Consider the following 21,088-nt stretch of genomic DNA (forward strand, 5'->3'; position numbering starts at 1 on the left):
CGCTGGGGCCGGAGGGCGCGGCGCGCGGACGCGGCGGCCTGACCAGGCGGGGCCCGAGCGGAGCAGGCCGGAGCGGGCCGCGCGCCTGGGGAGGGTCGCGCCGCGCCCGCGCCCGCCCCCTCCCCGCCCCGCACGGGGCGCACGCGCGCTCCTCTCGCCGCCCCTCCCTCCGCGCGGGGACCCCTGGCGGGCGGCAGGAGGACATGGCCAGCGACGCCGTGCAGGTAGGCGCACCTGCGTCCGCACCCGCGGGGCGGCGGGACGGCGCCCGGGACCCCGCCCGGGAGCTGCCGGGGCGCCCGGGACCCGGGCGGCGAGGACGGGGACCTCCCTAGCGCCCGGAGCTCGCTCCCTGGGCCGGGACCGGGGAGCCAGCGCGGCCCCCTTCTTGGCAGGTGGAGGCACAGACGGGATCCGAGGAGCGGGTGCTGTCCAGAGGCTCCTGCCGCACCTCCAACCTCGCGCCCTCTCCCTGAGAATTTGAGGGGGCGCAGTGGAGGCCCCCTTCGGGTGTCTGTGGCTGGCTGTGCGTCCGGGTGTCTCTGGTCCCCCCTTCATCCCCCTCCTCAGCATTCGATTCCTGGCAGGTGCCGCTTCACCTGGGACAGGTGTCTGGCGCGGTGCCCCGGGAGGGGAGGAGGCTGCCCGGCTCGTGCCCCTCCCCCGCACAGCAAAGCTCTGGCCACCCCCCACCTCCGCCTCCAGACCGAGCTTTACGATGGTCCCGACGCCACCCAGATAGGCACCTGTTGGCGGAAGCGTCGGAGTCACCTCATTAGATTAGGGAACTGGGGACCCCCTCACCCGCCCTTCAGGCTGCCAGAGGCTGCCTGGTGGAAACTTATCCCAGGTGGGAAGTGTCCAGATCAACAGACCAGGATGCTCCCATACCTAGAATCCCACCTATATGCATGGGTGGCAAGGCTGGGTCACCCCCCCACCCCCAAACCCAGAGACCTGACTGGCACCAGCCTGCTGCTCGGCCAGGTTGCCTGGTGCCACTTGGTGGGCATCACTGTCCTGGACTCACCTTCCCATCCCATCACAATCTGGGCCTCCATGACCTCCGACCCTCTTTGGTTCAGTGACCCAAATCTGAGACTTTCGCTGCTGGTGCCTCCACTGGTGCTTCACCATTCAGTCCATTGTCCTGTGGTTGCTGTGTAACCAGGTTTCCATCTTCTGTACCTGCCTCCGTCCCCTCTGTGTCTTCCCTGTGCCCCTTCCCCCAGTCCTGCTGATGGCCTGCCAGCCTTGCCGAGGAGCTGGGCGTATCTGGTGTTGCCGATCACACAAGGTCAGACCTCGGGGCTGGGATGGGCCTGGGTCCCTGCCTCCACCCACAGTCCAGGAAGGGCCGTGTAGGAGTCCCCTGGCGCGTGCATGCGCTTAGTGTGTACCACACATGACCCACATGGAGGCTGTGATTCCTGGAATGAGGCTGGACCCATGCCCTGGTCCCTGTCCCTGCCTCTTGCCTACTCTTCTCCCCTCCTGGTCATCCCTTTCTTGTGGCTGCTTGGACATGCTGCCCTGTCCCTCTGTCTCAGTGTGTGCCTGTCTATTCTGTGTCCGGCAAACGGATGTCCTGTTCAGATTCCTGAAACGCCCAAGGCATTGAAATCTCAGGACGTAGGGGTCTACGTCCCTGGCTGCTCTGGGGAGAGGGGAATTCTGGGAGGTGGGCACTCTGGGTCTGCTGTCTCCTGCTCCAGGGTGAGAGGTGGAGTATGGATTCTCCAAGGCCATGCCAGGCCAGATTCCTGGGTTTGCCTTTCTGGCCCTCAGGTGACCCCGTGCCCCTGGGTAGCAGTGAGTCACCCAAGGGAGGAGGATTCAGGAGGCCCGGCCTCCCTCCCTGCTTTGCATATTCTCAGGCCTCAGCTGTTGGAGGTGGGGCTGAGGGAGGTCACTCCTCCTCTCTGCCTGGACTTCCCCCGTTTGAACTGGCCCTGCTCCTGGCTATGTCTGCTGTGCCTGCTGGGGACAGGGTGGGGCTGGCAGTGGGGTGGTGGGTGGAGCCCAGCTGGGCCCGGGTGGTATTAGGTGAGCCTAGGTTTCAATTCCATCCAAACTGTATGTCCTGGGCCAAGTGCCTTCACTTCTCGAGCCTCCATTCTGCCAGGGGAAAGGGGCCTAAGAGAGACTCGAGGGGGGCGAGACAGGCCCGGGCAGCGCTGGGTGGGCAGTCATTCTTTGTGGTGGGGGCTGTCCTGTGCACCATGGATGTTGAGCAACATTCCTGGAATTGTCCTGAGAGATGCCACCTCCACACCCCCAGGGGTGACAACCAAAATGTCTCCAGATATTGCCACATGTCCCCTGGGGGTGAGGACAAAATCTCTTTCCTCCTGTGTGAAGGGGGAGCACCGGAGCTGCTCAGGTGTGTGGTGAGGGATGGCAGGGTTGGTGGTGGAGGTAGGCTCTTGGCCTGTGACGGTCCAGCCTGGGGGCAGCTGCCCCCAAGTCAGGAGCCAGGGATGGCTTTCCTCATCCGCGAAACAGATTGTCACAGCCAGGGCATATAATGCACGTGGGGACCTTCCAGTTGGGGTTGGGATTCTGGGAGTTCTCATTTTAAATCTTGGCCCTGCTTTCTGTTGTCCCTGGGCCCCTGGGGCAAGTTACAGCATTGCTCTGGACCTCAGTTTCTTCATCTTGAAGATGGGTCGACATGGCACCGATGTCACAGAACTGTGCCAGTCGAGACCCTGGGGGAGGTTTGTAGTAATGGCTGTTATTTTCTGCAGTGCTGGGGATGAAACCAGGGCCTGGGGTGTGCTAGGCAAGTGCTCCTCCGCTGAGCCCCACCCCAGCCTGGACCTTTAATGAACAGCTGAGCTTTTTACTGTGTGTTCAGCAAGTAGTCTGTGGGCTGCTTGTTTGGAGGACTTTCTTGTCCCAGCCCCCCAGGGCTGTCTGCTCATAGTGCCGGCCTGAGGGAGGTGCCACTGGACTGGTGAGGCCCCTAGGCCTCGGCACTGTGGCCAGCAGCAGTGGACGTCTGGACAGGGAGGAAGCAGGAAGTGGGGACAGCCCGTCTGCAGGAAGCGGGCCAGGCCTCTGCAGGACTGCCTGTTCTGACCCCAAAGGGGAAGCTGGGGACAAGAGGCGGGTGGGAGGGTGTGCCTGGGGACAGGTAGTGCCGGCGCTGGAGGCTGTGGGAACGTGGGTGTGCTGTGGGGCCTGGAGAACTGTGCGTGCGTGCACAAGCACGTGAGCTGTGTCCACTCGGGCCGGTGGAGTGTGCACTGCATGGGTCTGGGTGACCCAGATAAGAATTCATAGCATGTGCACATAAGGTGCCTGCAGGTTGGCATAGGAGTGTGCACACATGTGTGGAAGGTGTTACGAGCCCTTGTTCTGTGCACACATACATAGGTATGCATGTGGGTACTTGTGTGAGCCTGCACACCTGCAGGTGTAGGAGTGTTCACATACTCGTGAGCACACACTTGTGCACCTGTGTGTGTGTGTGTGTGTGTGTGTGTGTGGTGCCGGGGACGGAACCCAGCACCCTCTGCATGCTAGGCAAGCTGGCACGGCGTCACCCCAGCCCGTTGCGAGCCTGTCTTCTGTGCACCCAGGAGCCCAGGTTCCATGGGTACACCTGCAGACCTGTAAGTGTGCACGCCCTTGTGATCCTGTGTTCTGGGCACATTTCTGTAGACATATGAAAGCGTGTGCTCACTCACCTTGTCCTCTGGAGCCCGTGCACCCTTGTGGGAACGTTTTTGCCACGTATATACTTTGGGTATATATACTGTGGACATTTGCTTGGCACCGGGAGTGAGAGCTGCCCCTGGGTTGCCTCTGGAGAAGCAGGCAAGGCCCTGAAGGGGCTGCTGAGGGAAGGTCCTCTTAGATGCCCCAGAGCTGGCCTGGCGCAAGGGGTGCCGGGAGTTGGCAGGAAAGAGGAAGTGGTGGCCCAGAGGCCCTGGCAGGGCTGAGGTTCCGGAAGAGGGCGGGACCCTCAGCCTGGACCCAGGATGGCGGAGGCCGATCCCCCTACGGAGCAGGAGCTGGAGGTGGGGACTGGGGTCCCTGTGGGTGTGGGTGGAAGGGGATCCCAGGAGCACTAGCTGGAGGCCCTGCCCCAGGTACCTCTTGGTTTAGGACTAGGGAAGGGGATGTGGCGTTGTCAGTTCTGCGCGGAGGGTAAACATATCTGGGGCTGTCAGGCTCACAGGTTGGGAGATGGGAAGGAGATGGGGTCTGCCCTTTGGGGTTCCGGTTTTAGGAGGCAGGAGGGAAGACAGGGTCTACTTTTGGGACCTCCTAGTTTGAAGATACCTTAGGACGTGGGGCCTGTCCCTGGGACTTCCTAGTTTGGGGTACAGCAGCAGGAACACCGGGACCTCCTGGTTGGGGTGCATCAGTGGGGAGAGGCATCTTCCCTCAGGACCCCTCTGTGGGGGCAGAGTTGGGGGCAGTAGGCTCGGCCCTGGGTCCCACTGCATCAAGGACAGATGAAGGGAGGCAGGCCGTACCCGGGGTCCCCTGGGCCGAGGGGACAGGGAAGGAGGCAGACCCTGCTCTCGGCCTGCTCTCTGGGGGATCAGGGAGAGAGCCTCGTCTCGCGCCCCAACCTTGGGCCCAGGTCCAGTAGGCCTTGTCCTGGGAGCGTCTGTGCAGGGTGACCGTCGGGCCGGGGTGGCTGTGCGGTGGGAGGCTGCACCCGAGTCCCCCTGCCTGACCTGCCGTGTCCCCCTCAGAGCGAGCCGCGCGGCTGGTCCCTGCTGGAGCAGCTGGGCCTGGCGGGGGCAGACCTGGCGGCCCCCGGGGTGCAGCAGCAGCTGGAGCTGGAGCGCGAGCGGCTGCGGCGGGAGATCCGCAAGGAGCTGAAGCTGAAGGAGGGCGCCGAGAACCTGCGGCGCGCCACCACCGACCTGGGCCGCAGCCTGGGCCCCGTGGAGCTGCTGCTGCGCGGCTCCTCGCGCCGCCTGGACCTGCTGCACCAGCAGCTGCAGGAGCTACATGCCCACGTGGTGCTGCCCGAGCCCACTGGCGGTGAGGCGCCCTGGACGCAGGCCCGTGGGGGACCCCAGATCCCAGCCGGCCAGCTGCCTGGCACCCGGGAGGCACCGGGCCACTGCACCCCTGCCTGCCAGCTCTCAGCCACGGCCAGCTCCTGCCCCACGCGGTCGCCGGCGCCCCCCAGCCACGCCCGGACCCCTCCCAGGGCCGCACACAGCCGCACACTCACCAACTCCCAGACACACCAAGACGCGCCCGTGTTCACCAGATTCCCAGGACACCACGCAACCCCTGCGTGACACCCGAAGACTTTGCCTTTTATTTCTTATTTTCGTGGTGCTGGGATGGAACCCGGTCCTCGTGCTTGTGAGGCCAGCATTTTGCCACTGAGGTCCACTCCCGACCCCTCTTTTTTAATATGTAAAAAAATTTATTTTTATTTTTAATTGCGATTATAAAACAACATAGAATCTACCATTTTAAGTGCAGTTTGCTAGAGTTTAGTGTGTTCACACTGCTCTGTGACAGGTCTCCAGGACTTTTTCATCTTACAACTAAAGATTTTTACAGTCACCCGACGGCTGGATGGCACCCCAGAACATGCACACTGTCACATACCACCCAGAGAGACACACATCAGTCACAACACCCAACACCCAGAGACTCTGAACCCCAGAGACTCGCTCAGTCATGGCAACACCCAAAGACCCGCACACTCCCACCCAGCACCCAGAGAAACAGGGCCGCCCCACCCTGGCAAACGCAGAGTCCCCTCAACAGCCAGAGACTTACGTCTACTGCCAGACAAGACTGAGGGACACACGCTCCTCACACCAGTGCCCAGCACTTCCACACACAGCCCGTCAACGTGCCCAGCACGCAGGGGCACTTCAGCCAACACCCAGAGTCTCACGGGGTCACTTGGCAGCCCCAGCCGCCTCCCTCACACCACCCCTGGGAGACTGAGCAGACCCTGCGTCTGGCTGTGCCGACACCCAGAGGCTCACTCGGCCGCGCCAGCACTGGAGGCCTGAGCTGGCTGTGCCCGGGCAGAGGCAGCCCGACCCCGTCTCCCTCGGTCGTCCTGCCTCCTGGGGCCCCGCACAGTTGCACCAGCACTGAGGGTGACACCTGGTGGCTCACAGACACCAGCACACGCACAGGGCCTTTCAAACAGCAGACCCCAGAGGCAGGCACTCACCTGCCTGCGCCCCACCCTCACGCATTCTGACCCGACCCCAGCCCCCAGGGGTTTCCCTGGGAGGGCTGGGTAGCAGGACCTCTGGCCCTGATGTCCCGCCCACTGTGCCGGGTGGCATCCCAGCTGGGCTGAGGGCGGGTCCTCACAGCGGGCACAGCACCTCCAGGCAGAGCTCCGTGACGGCCCTGGTGACTGCTTCTCCTCTTGTTCTCTCCAGATGGCCCCCAGTCCCCAGGTACAGGCGGCTCTGCCTGCTCGGCCACCAACCTGAGCCTTGTGGCAGGGCTGGAGAAACAGCTGGCCATAGAGCAGAAGGTGAAGCAGGGGGCGGAGAACATGATCCAGACCTACAGCAACGGCAGCACCAAGGTGGGTGCCACGTACACACTTGCCTGTGCACGCCCACGTGTGCACCGGCATGCCGCGTGTGTGCACACAGGGACATGCACGTCTTCTTTGACCATTATCTGTCACTGTAACTGAACACCAGACTGGATCGTTTATTTAAAAAAAAAAAAAGGAGCGACTTTAGCTCAGTTGGGAGGCACAGCTCGGGGCTGGCCTTTGCTCAGCTTCTGGGGAGGACCTCAGGGCAGAAGGGTAAGGGGAGGTAGATGGGTGCCTGAGAGGTCAGGTGTGAGGGAGGCTGAGGAGGCACCAGGACAGACCTCAGGGCTTGGGGTGCAGCTCAGGGGTAGAGCATGTGCTTAACGTGTGCACGGCCCTGGGTCCCCCCACAGCACCACAAAGGAAACTCATATCCCAAGCAGAGGCGTTCATCGTTTTTTATTTCCAACTGTTGTATCTACTTACTTATTTTTGTGGTGCTGGGAGTTGAACCCAGGTTGCTCTGCCTCTGAACTTCACCACCAGCCTTTTGTCTTAAATTTTTATTTTGAGGCAGGGCCCCACTAAGTGACCCAAGCAGGCCTTGAACTTGCCATCCTCCTGCCTCAGCCTCCTGAGACACGGATACCAGGCACGCACCGCCACGCCCGGCTCACCGCTTTACCCATTTTAAAGTGTAAAAGTCAGTGGCGTTAGGGGCACTGGAGATAGTGCAGCCAGCACCTCTGTCTAGTCCAGAACATTCCAACCCCCTGCAAGGAAACCGTCTCCATTAGTAGTCATCCCCATTCCCTCCCCCAGCCCCTGGCAACAGCTGATTGGAATTCTGTGTGTGTGGACACCTGTTCTGCACGTCTACATAAACGCGGTGTTAGCCTTTTGTATGTGGCCTTGGGACCACCTCCCCACGTGCACGTCATGCTAACAGCCAGTGCAGACATCAGCCAGGCTCGGCTCTGCACCCAACACGGGCCAGCTCGTTCAGTCAGTTATTACTCGGAAGAGAAGGCGACTGAAGCACAGAGAGGCTGAGTGGCACGCCTGAGCTCACACAGCTTTTGGGGCCAGAGCGAGGATTTAAACCCCATGAACTATATTACTTCTCTGTTTCGGGACTTTATGGGAGTGTGTGCTGTTGTACCTAACATAAACACTCTCACGCAGCCACCCAGGGTCTCTGTGGCATGGAGAACCAGCCCTCCAGCCTTCCTCTCATAACCCATCTCTGCCTGCAGGACCGGAAGCTGCTGCTGACAGCCCAGCAGATGCTGCAGGACAGTAAGACCAAGATTGACATCATCCGCATGCAGCTCCGCCGGGCACTGCAGGCTGGCCAGCTGGAGAGCCAGGTCGCCTCAGATGAGGCCCAAGGTACGTCCCTCACCCTGAGATAACTTAGGGCTTCAATCTGCAGCCCCACAGAGCATCCTTTTCTGGGGCAAGAAGGCAGGTACTGTGACTCCCCTGTGTCACTGGGACCTGTTCTGGGTCTGTTTGAAATTTTGTCCCATTTTAAGATTTGGACTAAATAGGTTTTAGTTAACTCTCATTCTTAGGCCAAATCCACCTGTATGTGTGTGTGTATATGTATGTGTGTGTGTGTCTATACACACACACACACTCACACACACACACAGTTTTTAGGGTATACAGCCAACCCGATTTCTTTCTTTTTTTGGTATTGGGGATTGAACCTAGGGGTGCTTTCCCACCGAGCTACATCCCCACCTCTTTTAATTTTTTTATTTTGAGACAGGATCTCACTGAGTTTCTGAGGCTGGCCTCACAATTGTGATCCTCCTGCTTCAGCCTCCAGAGTTGCTGGAATTACAGGCATGTGCCATCGTGTCTGCCCATGGCCATGCTGTGTTTCATTATGACTACTTTTATGCCACATCAGTGAAGCTGAGGAGTGGTGGCAGAGCCACCGTGGGCCACAAAGCTGAAAAGGCTTAACGTCCAGCTCTTTACAAAAGCAACGTGTGGCCCTCGGACAGGATGGTGGCCTTGTCGTATTGGCTCCCATGCGTGAGGACTGCAGATGTCCTCTGTGTGTGCGTGAGCATGTGTGTGCGTGTGCACATGAGTGAGCTGGCTGTGTTGAGGTTGTCAGCCCCAGTGCTGTCAGGGTCTTGGGGTACTGTGTGTGGTGGCTGTACTGCTGGTAAGGTCCGTCCGTATGCAGGTGACTTGCATGGTGGGGACAAGGGTGATGTACAGTTGGCCCCTTATCCCTGGGTTCCCCATCTGTAAGTTCAACCAAGTACAGGTTGAAAACACTGAGGCGAGAACTCGTGCTCCACTGAATGCGTGTGGACCTGTCTCCTGCCGCTCTAAACGGTGCGTCGTGACATCCGTGTGCAGGGTGACACGTGTGTTTTAAGTCACTTGGAGGTGGTTTGAAGTCTGCAGGAGGATGTGCACGTGCAGATCTACTCAACTGTATAAAAGGGACTTGATTTCAGTACCCGAGGGGGATCCTGGAATCAGTCCCCCGTGGATATGAAGGGACAGCTACATGTCCTAGAAACAATGACCAGAGGGGTAGAGGAGGGTCAGCTGCTGGCTTGTGCTGGGGAGGACGCGTGTGCGTCCGGGCCTGTGTGCGCAGTGCTGTGAATGCCTGCGTGGGCTTCTCACTTCCTGTGACGGTGAGTGTGGCCCTTTGCCTCTGGATGCTGTCACTGTGAGTGGCTCGTGGTTTTATCCCAGAAAGTCCCCATGGTGTGTTGACCATCATGCAATAGCAGGCCTGGGAGCCCCTGGGTGACTGTTGGGAAGGTGACATGCTGTGAACGTCAGTGTCCCTGTGACTCTACACCGTTCCCAACTCGGACGGCGCCACGCATCCGTGGGTACGGTGTGACGAGGGCGAGGCTCCGGGCCGGGGCATTGTCCAGGACGCAGGACCGTCCTAGCGACTGACAGCCACAGCCAGGCGTGTCCGACCTGTGCCTGTGGGTGACCAGGTTCCTGCACCCGTGTGACAGGGTGTGCTCCTCCTGCCGTCGGGCAGCTCCGTCTCCTGTTGGGCTGTGGCTTGTCCCTGTGCCTGCATCCCGGTGTGACACCCAGTCTCTGTGACGCCGGTGTCTGTGGTCTCAGTGACGCAGCCTGCCTCCGAGCCGGAGTGGTGGCACCGCTCGGCCCGTCTCAGTGCCTCGCCCAGGTGGCTGCGGATCGTCCTGGACTCCCTGGGCTGGAGCGATCCCTGGATCTCTGCTGCAGTGTAACTGCGTCCCGTTCCTTGGCTCTGTGCTTGGGCATCAGGTCATTCCTGTCCTTCGACCAGGTCCCTCTGCCCCTGTGATGGCGTGTCCCTGGGCCGAGGTGACGGGCTGCGTCTGTGTTGTGACAGTCCGGCCTGTGTTGGTTTCCCTGTGTGCCAGTGTGACCGTCTTTGTGATTCGAGTGTGTTCCACTGCAGGGGACAGGTGGCGATGCCCACGTCTGTGACCGGTCCAGCTTATTGGGCTGCTGTAACAAAGGGCTACAGACTGATGCTTGACAGATTTATTTTCTCAGTCTCGGGCTGGAAGTTTGCCACCAGGGTGACAGTGTGGTGGGGTGAGGGCTTTCTTCCCGACTTGTGGATGGCCGCCTGCTGGCCAGGTCCTAGCGTGTGCCTGAGCTAGCGCACGTGGCAGGCCCTCTGATCTCTGTCTGTCTCTTTGGCCGTGCTGGGGATGGACCAGGGCCTTGCGCTTGCCAACCAAGCTCTCTGCTGCTGGCCGCACCTGCCCTGGTCGCGCCTCTTCAATGGCCTCAATTCTATCAGAGCCCCTCACGACTCCACTGGCCCTAACCACCCCCAGGGCCCCGTGTCCACAGGCTGCGCCATGTGGCCGAGCCCCACGGCCATGCAGCCTCGCACTGCCCCTGTTGCTCCAGCAGCACCGTGTGCACTGTCATTGTATCCCCATGACTGTCCAAATGCCCACGGGTGTCTCTGTGCCTGGTTAAGGATGTGACAGCGGGATGGTGACTTTTCAGTGGGGAGTGATGTGTGTCAGCGTCTAATGACAGTGTGACTTATGTCCCTGTCCCTGTGGGTGACAGTCCCTGGGTGAAAAATGTGCTGTCCTGTCTGGATAATACCGTGACTGTCCTGGATGACAGCGTGCCTGTCGCTATGCTGCTGGGAATGAAGAGGGACCATTACAATGTGACCGTCCCTAAGCCTAGGTTGACAGCATGCCTGTTTCATTACAGTGACTCCTGGGTGGCTGTGTCCCTAGGACCCTCACTCTGGGTGGGGCGTTTGGGTAAGAGTGCCTGTGTCTGGCTGAAAGTGGGGCTGCCTGCCTGCGAGGGGCAGTGTGGCTGTTCCCGCGACTGCCCCTGGGGAGAAGCGAGTGCGTCCTGGTGGTGGTATGTCTGTGACCAGCGCTGTGCTTGTGCATTGGCTGCGTGTGTGGGACCCGATTGGTTGGGGAGCTGCAGGTCACTCACTGTCCCGCCTGCCATCACCACAGGGGATCCAGACCTGGGAGCTGTAGAGCTCCGCATCGAGGAGCTGCGACATCACTTCCGAGTGGAGCATGCGGTGGCCGAGGGCGCCAAAAATGTGTTGCGCCTGCTCAGCTCCGCTAAGACCCCGGACCGCAAGGCCATCGGGGAGGTGAGGGGGTAGAGCGTCGGCGATGGGCGGAGCTACAGTGAGGGGCAGTGACTGCCTGAAAAGGCCATGGTGAGGGGCGGGGCCTCAGCAGGCCGTTGATTGGTATGGGGCGGGGCCTCAACAATGGGTGGGGCTTCAGTGAGGGGCAGGGCTTCAGCTAGGAATAGGGCCATTATGGGGCAGGACCTCGGCCTTGGTAAGAGGTGTGGCCTCCGCAGGGGATGGGCCCTGAGTAAGGGGGAGGCTCAGGTTTACTAGGAGCTCGAGGGTGGCAACAGTGGGTTTGAAGTCGAAACCCCTAGAGAGGAGGAACCCAAGCTGGGGGCGGGGCCGGACCCGCCCACAACCCTTCCTTCCCACCGCAGGCCCAAGAGAAATTGACCGAGTCCAACCAGAAGCTGGGGCTGCTCCGAGAGGCGCTGGAGCGAAGGCTCGGGGAGCTGCCTGCCGACCACCCCAAGGGACGGCTGCTGCGCGAAGAGCTCGCCGTGGCCTCATCCTCCGCCTTCAGCGCGCTCCTGAGCGGGCCCTTCCCCGCCATGCACTACAGCACCCTGTGCAAACCGGCGCCGCTCACAGGTGGGCCCCGCTCTGCCCCACCCCCGCGGCTCTGGGCCCCCGACCCCGCATATTCCCTAGCCTGCGACCGACCGCTGAACTGGATCCATGTTGCAGTCTTGGAGTCCAGTCCCTCTGTCCCCTCCCTTCTCTTGCCACTCCATCTCTCCTCCTGCACCCGAGGTCCACAGACAGCCCTCGTGCGCGGTGGGCTTCACACACTTTTTTTTTTTTTTGGCATTGGAGATTGAACCCAGGGGTGCTTAACCACTGAGCCACATCCCAGCCCTCTTTATATTTTATTTTGACAGGGTCTCACTAAGTTGCCTAGGGCCTCACTAGGTTGCTGAAACTGACCTCGAACTTGCCATGTGTGGCAGCCTCCTAAAGTCGCTGGGATCACAGTGACTGGCAGCCTGGCTCCTCCCCACTTTGCTTTCTGATCCTAAATGTTCGCCCCCTCCCACTCCTCTCCACCTGCCTTCTTTTTCCTGTAGCCCCAGCCTCCTGGTCCACAGATCCCTCAGCCTGGAACCTCTGACCTCTGCCTGAGTCCGTCTCAACTAGAGCAGCTCACCTGTTTCTGCCCCAGACCCCTGGGTGCTACCTTATTCCTTGGATCCCCTAGAGCTCCCATCCCCTGTTCTCACATCTGGGCACAGCCATCCCTGTTCTAGACCCCCTCCCCTCCCCTGATTGTCCTTTATGGGCCCCCATGGTATGATGCACTTCTGGGATATGCCCCTTCACCTGTAACCCCCGTAACCTGCTCCTGTTGTGGCCCCTGATGATCCTATCCCTCCTGCAGGAACCCTGGAGGTGCGTGTGGTGGGCTGCAGAGACCTCCCAGAGACCATCCCCTGGAACCCCTCGCCCTCTGCTGGGGTACCGGGGACCCCCGACAGCCGCACCACCTTCCTAAGCCGCCCAGCTCGGGGCCTTTACAGCCGAAGTGGAAGCCTCAGTGGCCGGAGCAGCCTCAAAGCAGAAGCTGAGAACGCAAGTGAGCGGGCACCGTGGGCCCTGGGGGTGGGCATCGATGGGATCCTGGACGCCCCACGTTTCTCACACTTTAAAAACAGTGCACATGTGGCGCCTGTCTGTAATCCCAGCTGTGTGGGAGGCCAAGGCAGGAGGACCACAAGTGTGAGGCCAGCTGAATACCTGAGCCAGACCCCGTCTCAAGAAAACAAGCCATAAAAAGGAAAGACAAAACAAAGCAGCCAGGATACCCCGCTTCAGATGACCATTATCAAAAGAACAGCAGCAACAACAGAACAGAGCAGCATGGTGTAGTGGCGAGGACCTGGAGAAATTGGCACCTCCGGGCACAGTGGTGGGACATGAAGGGCACAGCCTCTGTGGAGAACGCGATGCTTCTCAAAACATAGAATGTGGCCCGGGCTGTGGCTCAAGGAGAGCACTGACCTAGCTTCTGTGAAGTCCTGGGTTCTGTCCCCAGTGCTGCAAAAAATAAGCAGAATTATCATGTGACCCAGTGACTCTGCTTCTGGGTACTTACCCAAAAGAATGGAAACAGATCTTAGAAGAGGACTGGGGACATGGCTCAGTGGGCAGAGCGCCTGCCTCACAAGCACAAGTCCCTGGGTTCAACCCCAGCACCGCAAAAGAAAGAAAAAAGAAAAGGATCGTAGAAGATTTTTCTTTTGTACCTGGGATTGAACCCAGGGGCACTTTACCACTGAGCCACATCCCCAGCCCTTTTTTATTTTCTGCAGTGTGATTGTCTCCCTAAATTACTTAGGGCCTCGGTAAGTTGCTGAGGCTGGCTTTGAACTCATGATCTTCCTGCATCAGCCTTCCAAGCCACAGGGATCACAGGCATGTGCCTCTGCACCTGGCATGCAAAACAAGATCTTTTATTTATATATATATATATATATATACACACATGTATATAGACTTAACCACTGAACCACATCCCCACCCTTTTTTTCTTTAATATTTTGAGACAAAGTCTCACCAAGTGTCGTGGGGCCTCACTAAGTCGCTGCAGCTGGTCTTGAACTTGGGATCCTCCTGTCTCTGTCTTCTGCGCTGCTGGGATTACAGATGTGCACCATCAGGCCCAGCCATAGCGGCATTTTCCACAATAGCCAGAAGGTGGAAGTCATCCAGGTGTCCTTTGCTGGATGAGTGGATAACAAAATGTACTGTAGCCATACAGTGGAATATGACTCAGCCTGACAAAGAAGGAAATCCTGTCGCATGCTACAACGTGGATGAACCTTCAGGACAGTATTCTAAGTGGAGTCACCAGTCACAAAAAGACTAATACGCTGTGACTTCACTCGGAGTCTAACTCATAAAGTCAGAAAATAGAATGGCAGGTGCGGGGCCTCGGGTGAGGGAGTGGGGAGGGTGTGTGTACTGGGGACGGAGTTCCTGTTTGGGAAGGAGAGGAGCTCTGGAGATGAGGCTGGTGGCAGTCACCCTGCTCAGTGCCACAGAACTGTATGCTCAGAAATGGTTACAGGAAAAACGTACACGTGTACAAAAATGTGAGTACAAGGCGGGCTGTGGCCCAGTGGTGGAGTGCCTGCCTGGCACGCTCGGGAGTCGTGCCCTCGCACCACAGAACAAAAGCCAGCCACCCAAACCAAGAGAACTGAGAGGAGTGACAGTAGAACAAACACACGTTACCACCACCCAGGCTGAGAGATAGACTGTTGCCACCTGTAATCCCAGCGACTCTGGAAACGGAGGCAGGAAAACTGCAAGTTCGAGGCCAGCCTTGGCAACTTAGTGGTTTAGCTAAGAACCTGTCTCAAAATAAAAAATTATAAAGGTCTGAGGATGCAGCTCAGTGGTAAAGCACCCCTGGGTTCAATCCCCAGTACCAAAAAAAGAAAAAGAAATAGAATATTGCCAGCCTCCCGGAAGCCCTCTCCCCAGTTCAATTCCAATCCCTTTATCCTCTAGGTAACTAGTCTTCTGATACTTATGGTTGTAATTTCCTTGCTTTCCTTTTAGATTTAGCACCTGTGTATCTCCAACAATACAGGTTTTTTTTTTTTTTAATTATGGAGAATTGGCATATACATAATGAAATATCTTGGGGATGGGACCCAAGTCAAAACACAAAATTCATCTATGTCTCATATACTCTATACACAAAGCCCAAAGGTAATTTTATGTGATAGTTTTAGTAATCTTGTGCATGAAACTAAGTTCAAAAGTTTACATTTTTTTTGGTGTCAGGTTGGTGCTCAAAAAGTCTCAGATTTTGGAGCATTATAGATTTGGGGTTTCATATTAGCAGTGTGCAACCTGTACTCTCCTATTAGTGGACAGTGGGATGTTTCTAGTTTAGGGCCACTATATAAGAGGCATACGTGTGTATTTCCTGAAGTATAAAACCTATATGCATTTTTTAGGATAAATTCTTAGGGGTACACTGCTGGTACTTCTGTACTGAACAAAAGTGAATTTGGTTGGGCGTGGTGGTGCACAACTGTAATCTCAGCTACTCAGGAGGCTGAGGCAGGAGAATTGTAAGTTGAGGCCAGCCTGGGCAATTTAGTGTGACCCTGACTCACAAGTCTTAGAAAAATTTAAAAGGATTTGGGACATAGCTCAGTGGTGGAGTGTCCCTGGGTTCCATCGCCAGTACCCCCAGACACACAAAGTGAATTTGGATCCCTACCTCACACCATATGAAAAAAAATCAACTGGATTAAGGCTTTAACATCAAAGGCAAAACTCAAAACTTTGCCAAGATAGTGAGGCAAAATGTTATTGGGATTTCTTTAAGGCAGTCCTAGAGGCCGGGTACCATGGCACTTGCCTGTAATCCCAACAGCTCTAGAGGCTGAGGCAGGAGGGTAGCGAGTTCAAAGCCAGCCTCAGCAACTGAGCGAGGTGCTAAGCCACTCCGTGAGACCCTGTCTCTGAATGAAACATAAAAAGGGCGCCCCCGGGTTCAATCCCTGGTACCAAGAGGGGAAATAAAGGAGACCCCAGAGACCCTGCCTGGTTTCCTGACCCAGCTCTGCTGTCGCAGGTGAGGTCAGCACGGTGCTCAAGCTTGATAACACGGTGGTGGGACAGACTTCCTGGAAGCCGTGTGGCCCCAAGGCTTGGGACCAGAGCTTCACCCTGGAGCTGGAGAGGGTGAGCTGTGTTGGGGACAAACGGGGGCAGAGGAGTTCTGGGCTTTGGACACCCCAGGTGATGACCCTGTTCCTCTCCCTCGAGGCGCGGGAGCTGGAGTTGGCGGTGTTCTGGCGGGACCAGCGGGGCCTGTGTGCCCTCAAGTTCCTGAAGTTGGAGGATTTCCTGGACAACGAGAGGCATGAGGTGCAGCTGGACATGGAGCCCCAGGGCTGCCTGGTGGCCGAGGTACAGCCCCACCCTGACCCCAAGAATATGCTTCCTGCCTCCCCCGCCCACAGCTTTCTAGGAGGGTAAGACGCATTTGGGATGGTCTTGGAACCTTGCTTCGTTAGTTCATCAGTGACGCTGGTTGGGCTGTCCTGAGGCGATGGACGGACCACATAGAGGCGGCCCCATAAGATGACGCCGCTCAGTGATGCATGGCCGCCTCACGTGGTTCTTTTTTTTAACTTTATCATCTTGTCTGTGTGAAATATACTCACAGTGTTTGCACAGAGATGGAAATGCCTGACATTTTCAGAACAGGTCCCTGACCAACTGTTTTTCTAAAAAAAAAAAAAAAGTGGGCTCGGGTGCGGCTCAGTGGTGGAGTGTGTGACTGGTCTGCCTGAGGCCCTGGCTTCCAGCCCCAGCGCTGAGGGAAAGAACAAATCACACAGTTTTGTCACGCCGGTAAAGAAACCTCACATGGCAGCGTGTCGTGGAGATTGCTGCAGAGCCGTGTCCAGCGGAGACTCTCCCGCAGACACTTAGGCGAGGGTCCTGGATCATTCTCCGTGGGGCGCATCCTGTGCGCTGTAGGATGCTCCCTGGTCTCCCCGACAGGATGCCAGTGCACCTCTGCCCACTCTTGCTCCAGTTTTGACTGTCGAAAATATCTCCAGCTGGGCGCAGTGGCTAGGGAGGCTGAGGCAGCAGGATCTCGAGTTCCAGACCAGCTAAGCAAGATCCTCAGCAATTCAGCAAGACCCAGTCTCTAAAAATAGGAAGGGCTGGGGCTGGGGCTGGGGCTGGGGCTGGGGCTGGGGCTCAGTGGTACAGCGCTCACCTGACACGTGAGGCACTGGGCTCGCTTCTCAGCACCACATATAAATAAATAAAGGCCCATCAACAACCAAAAAGCGATTAAAAAAAACCAGGAAGGACTGGGGATAAAGTGCCCTTGCGTTTAATCCCTAGTACCAAACCAAACCACCAAAAAAGGTCCATATATATATATATATCTCCAGACAAGAGCCCCTGGTGGGAGCCCTGTGGAGTGACCACCTTAGCAGACCCTGAGGAGTGTGGAGCCAGACTCTGTGTTGAGCTCCTGGCCACGTGAACACAGGAGCACTGCTGATTAGATTTGGGAAGGGGGAAACAGGCGCGGAGAAGCCAAGCCTCTGGACCCCTCATCAGCCAGATCTCCCCCGTGAACTCTTTGGTACGCCCCTGCGGATGCGCGCTCCTTTTCTTCCTTTCTCGGGGGTGCTGTGCCCCTGAGCGACCTCCCCAGTGTGGGCCTAACGCTTTTTCAACTGGACGGTGCTGTGGGAAAGAACACCTGCCTTAGAAGCCACGTTCCCGGGCTCCCAGCGTCCTGATTGGGACCCTCAGTACCGGAGTCCGTACATCACCTGAGCTGCTCAGTGCCTTTTTTTTTTTTTTTTTTTTTTTTTTTTTTTTTTTGTGGTGCTGGGGATCGGACTCAGGGCCTTGTGTTTGCAAGGCAAGCAAGTCAAGCACTCTACCAGCTGAGCTATCTCCCCAGCCTGCTCGGTGCCTTTTGATTACTTAGGTGTGCGGTGGGCGGTTTTGCTCAACTGCAGGTGCGGGGGGTTCTGACAGGTTTTGGGCAGTGAGGCAGAGGGGGACGTTTGGTGGCTTGGGGGCGTTCAGTTCTGAGTAACTTACCACATTTTCAACCTAGGATGGGCTCGTGTGGGAAGCAGAGGAGCCAGCGGGGTGGGTCCCGGTGGGACTCGGTGGTAGTGCGTGCCTAACACCAGTGAGGTTCTGGGTTCCTTCCACAGCATGGCAAAAAAAAAAAAAGAAAAATTCTCTGCATCTGAATCTGTGTGCCTCCTGTCTCCATACCCTCACCCAGACGCTCTTACCTGACCTGGTCATTGAAGGAAAGGCTGATTTCAGGTGGTGGGCAGTGAAATTGTTCTGTTTGGAAAACTGTCCAAAACCCAGTGTAATGGGCTGGAGTGAGGCCGGGTGGGAGAGGGCCCGCCGGGCGTGCCAAGGCCCTGGGTTCCGTGCCCAACACCACAAAACCAGGACACAAACGAGAGACACCAGGCCCCTAGGACGCGGCAGCCCCCAGAACTGGCTGCAGCTCTGTTGTCGAGAGCCCACAGGATGGGATTCTGTTGTAGCTGGAATGTTCCCTATCTCAGTGTGGCCAGTGTGACGGAGGAACCAAAGTTTTGAGTGTACTTCAGTTTTAGCTCATTTGAATTGAAGTCACCCTGCGTGCTGACTGGATAGGATACTGTGGTTCTGGACTTCAAGACCTGCGAGTTGTTAGAATTGGGAAGATTAGACGGTGGTTTCCCTGTGTGGGTAGACTGGAGCATTAACCAGGGGGTTTTGGAAACAGAGGGGTGCTTCTGATTCAGTGGTCCAAGATGGGGGCCTGAGAATCTGTATTTCTAGCACGTTCCCAGGTGTTAGTCAGCTTTCCACCACTGTGACAAAATACCTGTGGTAGTCAACTTAAAAAGATGAAAGATGCATTTGCTCATGGTTTGGGTCCATGGTTGCTTGGGGCCATTCCCGGGCCTGTGTGGCACAGTACATCATGGCAGGGCAGCTGGAAGCAAGGAGAGCCGGAGGGGCCGGGGCCTAGCATCCCGTCCAGGGCCTGCCCACGGTGACCTAACTGCCTTCCATCAGGCCCCGCCTCCCAGGAGTGCCAAGGCCGGTGACCAGCCTTTAACACAGGCGCCTCTGGGGGCCTCTCCAGATGGAAACCATAGCATCAGGTGACATCTGGGGATTCAGGGCGGGAGGCAAGGCAGGACCTGTTTGCTGCTCAGAGGCCAGCGGCGTTGGGCCAGCCTGCCCTCCAGTGGGGGCCTGGTTGCCTTCTGCTTTCCTGTCCAGGGGGGCTCTGGAGGCAAGCCGAGGGGGCTGGTGCCCGTGCCCCGTCACCCGGCGCTCCGGGTTGAAGGCAGTACATGGTGGCCAGGACCCACAGCACACGGGCGGACACACTCGGCCTCCTGAGGGCTCCTCACCACGCTGCCCTCAGTGATCAGGGGTCCTCGCCTTTGTCCCTGCCCCCAGGTCACCTTCCGTAACCCTGTCATCGAGAGGATCCCTCGACTCCGACGGCAGAAGAAAATCTTCTCCAAGCAGCAAGGTGAGGGTGCACTCCAGGATCAGGGGGAGGCAGGACCTGGAATGGCCCTAGGGTGATGGTGACGGTGACGGTGACGCGGCCTTGGTCTTCTAGGGAAGGCGTTCCAGCGCGCCCGGCAGATGAACATCGACGTTGCCACGTGGGTGCGACTGCTTCGGAGGCTCATTCCCAACACCACGGCCACGGGCAACTTCAGTCCCGGGGCTTCTCCCGGCTCCGAGGCCCGCCCTGCAGGGTGAGGAGGGAGGCCGGGCCCCCGCCTCCGCCTCCGTGGCTCCCCATGCCGGGTCCTCGACACGCCCTCCTCCCCTCTGCTGCAGGGACGTCTCCGTGGAGAAGCTGAACCTCGGAGCCGACTCGGACAGCTCGCCCCAGAAGAGCCCGCCGGGCCTTCTTTCCAGCCCGTCGAGCCTGGTAGGCATCTGTCTCTTCCCTCCCACTCGCCGCCAGCCTCAGGCGTCCTGGTCCTCTGTCAGAGAGCCGGCGGTTTCCCGGGGGCACACAGCGTGTCTGGTAGAACTGGGGCCAGGCTTCCTGTCCTGGTTAAAGACGTGAGTTCAGGCTGGGGCGGGCTCAGTGGTGGGCGCTTGCCCAGGCGAGGCCCGGGGACTGTCCCCAAGAAGAGGCTCCCTGCATCCCTGTCCCATCGCCCTTCTGATCTTGCTCGACCCACACGAGTCGCTGGGCCTCGGCGCCCACCTCCTGTGAATGACAGAGGACTGGATCTCGCCATTCTCTAGACAGGGGCCGCTCGCATGAGTGGGCACGAGGGAGCCTGCCACGGGGATGGGGTCGTCCTGCCCGGTCCAGGTCAGGGGTGGGCTGGTGTCTTCCGCAGAGGCTGCCACCAGTAGCGAGTCCCTTCGGCTTTGGGGCCGGCTGGTCCCCGTCTGCCTCATAGTCAGAAATGGCTCCAGGTGGCCAGCACACGCAGGGGCATGGCCCTGCCCATCAGGACCTTGTGCGGACACTGGCGTCGGATGCCATAGAACTCTGGATCACAAAAGATTCCTTCACTTGCCTGTGATCCCAGCCACACAGGAAGCTGAGGCAGGAGGGTGGCGAGTTCGAGGCCAGCCTTCGCAGCCCAGCGAGAGCCTGTCTCAAAATAAAAAGTAGAAAGGGCTGGGGTGTGGACCATGGGGGAGCACCCCGGGTTCCACCCCTGGCACCCCAGAAAAGGGGCCGGGAGAAAAGCACCCAGGCACGTTAGGGGTTCTGCAGCTTAACACGGAGGTCAGCTGACCGTCTGCAAAGGTGGCCGCCATCAAAGGCTTAGAGGGGAGGAGGCGTCCGGCCACGGCCCACCAGAGCCATCCTCAGAGGCGAGACTGCAGAAGTCCCAGGGCCAAGAGTGCGGGGCATGGGGACAGGGGTCTGGGCAGCCCCTGGGGTCCCTGTGGATGTGGGCATCTGGCTCCCACCTGACCTGCTCTCTCCACACAGAGCTCTCCCGTCCAGGAAACCGCCAGCACTCCTGAGCCGCCTCCAGAAACCCAGGAGACCCCAGGCCCTGCCCTGTGCAGGTGAGGCCCCTCCCCAACCCCCCTCCCCAGCCTTGCCGCCGTCCCCATCCCTGTCCCCACCGTGCCCTCTTTCCACAGCCCTCTGAGGAAGTCACCTCTGACCCTCGAGGACTTCAAGTTCCTGGCAGTGCTTGGCCGGGGTCACTTTGGGAAGGTGAGGTGCAGAGCAAGGACTTGGGGGCTGAGGGTCCAGTCCGACTGGGTCCTGGGCTGCCCACTCAGGCCACCTGTGGCTCCAGGTGCTGCTTTCTGAATTCCGGTCCAGCGGGGAGCTGTTCGCCATCAAGGCTTTGAAGAAAGGGGACATTGTGGCCCGAGATGAGGTAGAGAGGTAAGAACCCTGCTCTGACCCTCTGGGGACCTCT

At 58.4% G+C, this 21,088-nt stretch overlaps 1 protein-coding gene across 2 annotated transcripts in view; it reads left to right on the forward strand.

Annotated features, from left to right (window-relative positions):
- The window catches only part of Pkn1 (protein kinase N1), a 24,023-nt gene continuing 2,935 nt past the window's right edge, over positions 1 to 21,088 (forward strand). Inside the window, exons 1-15 of one of the 2 annotated variants that reach the window (XM_047531160.1) lie at positions 1 to 224; positions 4,716 to 5,010; positions 6,396 to 6,547; positions 7,762 to 7,897; positions 11,002 to 11,147; positions 11,513 to 11,726; positions 12,514 to 12,708; positions 15,730 to 15,839; positions 15,924 to 16,067; positions 19,122 to 19,197; positions 19,291 to 19,432; positions 19,518 to 19,611; positions 20,644 to 20,723; positions 20,802 to 20,877; positions 20,963 to 21,054. In XM_047531160.1, the coding sequence (XP_047387116.1) occupies positions 204 to 224; positions 4,716 to 5,010; positions 6,396 to 6,547; positions 7,762 to 7,897; positions 11,002 to 11,147; positions 11,513 to 11,726; positions 12,514 to 12,708; positions 15,730 to 15,839; positions 15,924 to 16,067; positions 19,122 to 19,197; positions 19,291 to 19,432; positions 19,518 to 19,611; positions 20,644 to 20,723; positions 20,802 to 20,877; positions 20,963 to 21,054 (1,973 nt within the window). In that variant the 5' untranslated portion in view covers positions 1 to 203. Of the gene's footprint in view, positions 225 to 3,974; positions 4,029 to 4,715; positions 5,011 to 6,395; positions 6,548 to 7,761; positions 7,898 to 11,001; positions 11,148 to 11,512; positions 11,727 to 12,513; positions 12,709 to 15,729; positions 15,840 to 15,923; positions 16,068 to 19,121; positions 19,198 to 19,290; positions 19,433 to 19,517; positions 19,612 to 20,643; positions 20,724 to 20,801; positions 20,878 to 20,962; positions 21,055 to 21,088 lie in introns of those variants that run through there. The other variant, XM_047531159.1, reaches the window with a different exon arrangement.

Source organism: Sciurus carolinensis, chromosome 17 (assembly GCF_902686445.1).
Source record: "Sciurus carolinensis chromosome 17, mSciCar1.2, whole genome shotgun sequence".
Taxonomy (NCBI): domain Eukaryota; kingdom Metazoa; phylum Chordata; class Mammalia; order Rodentia; family Sciuridae; genus Sciurus; species Sciurus carolinensis.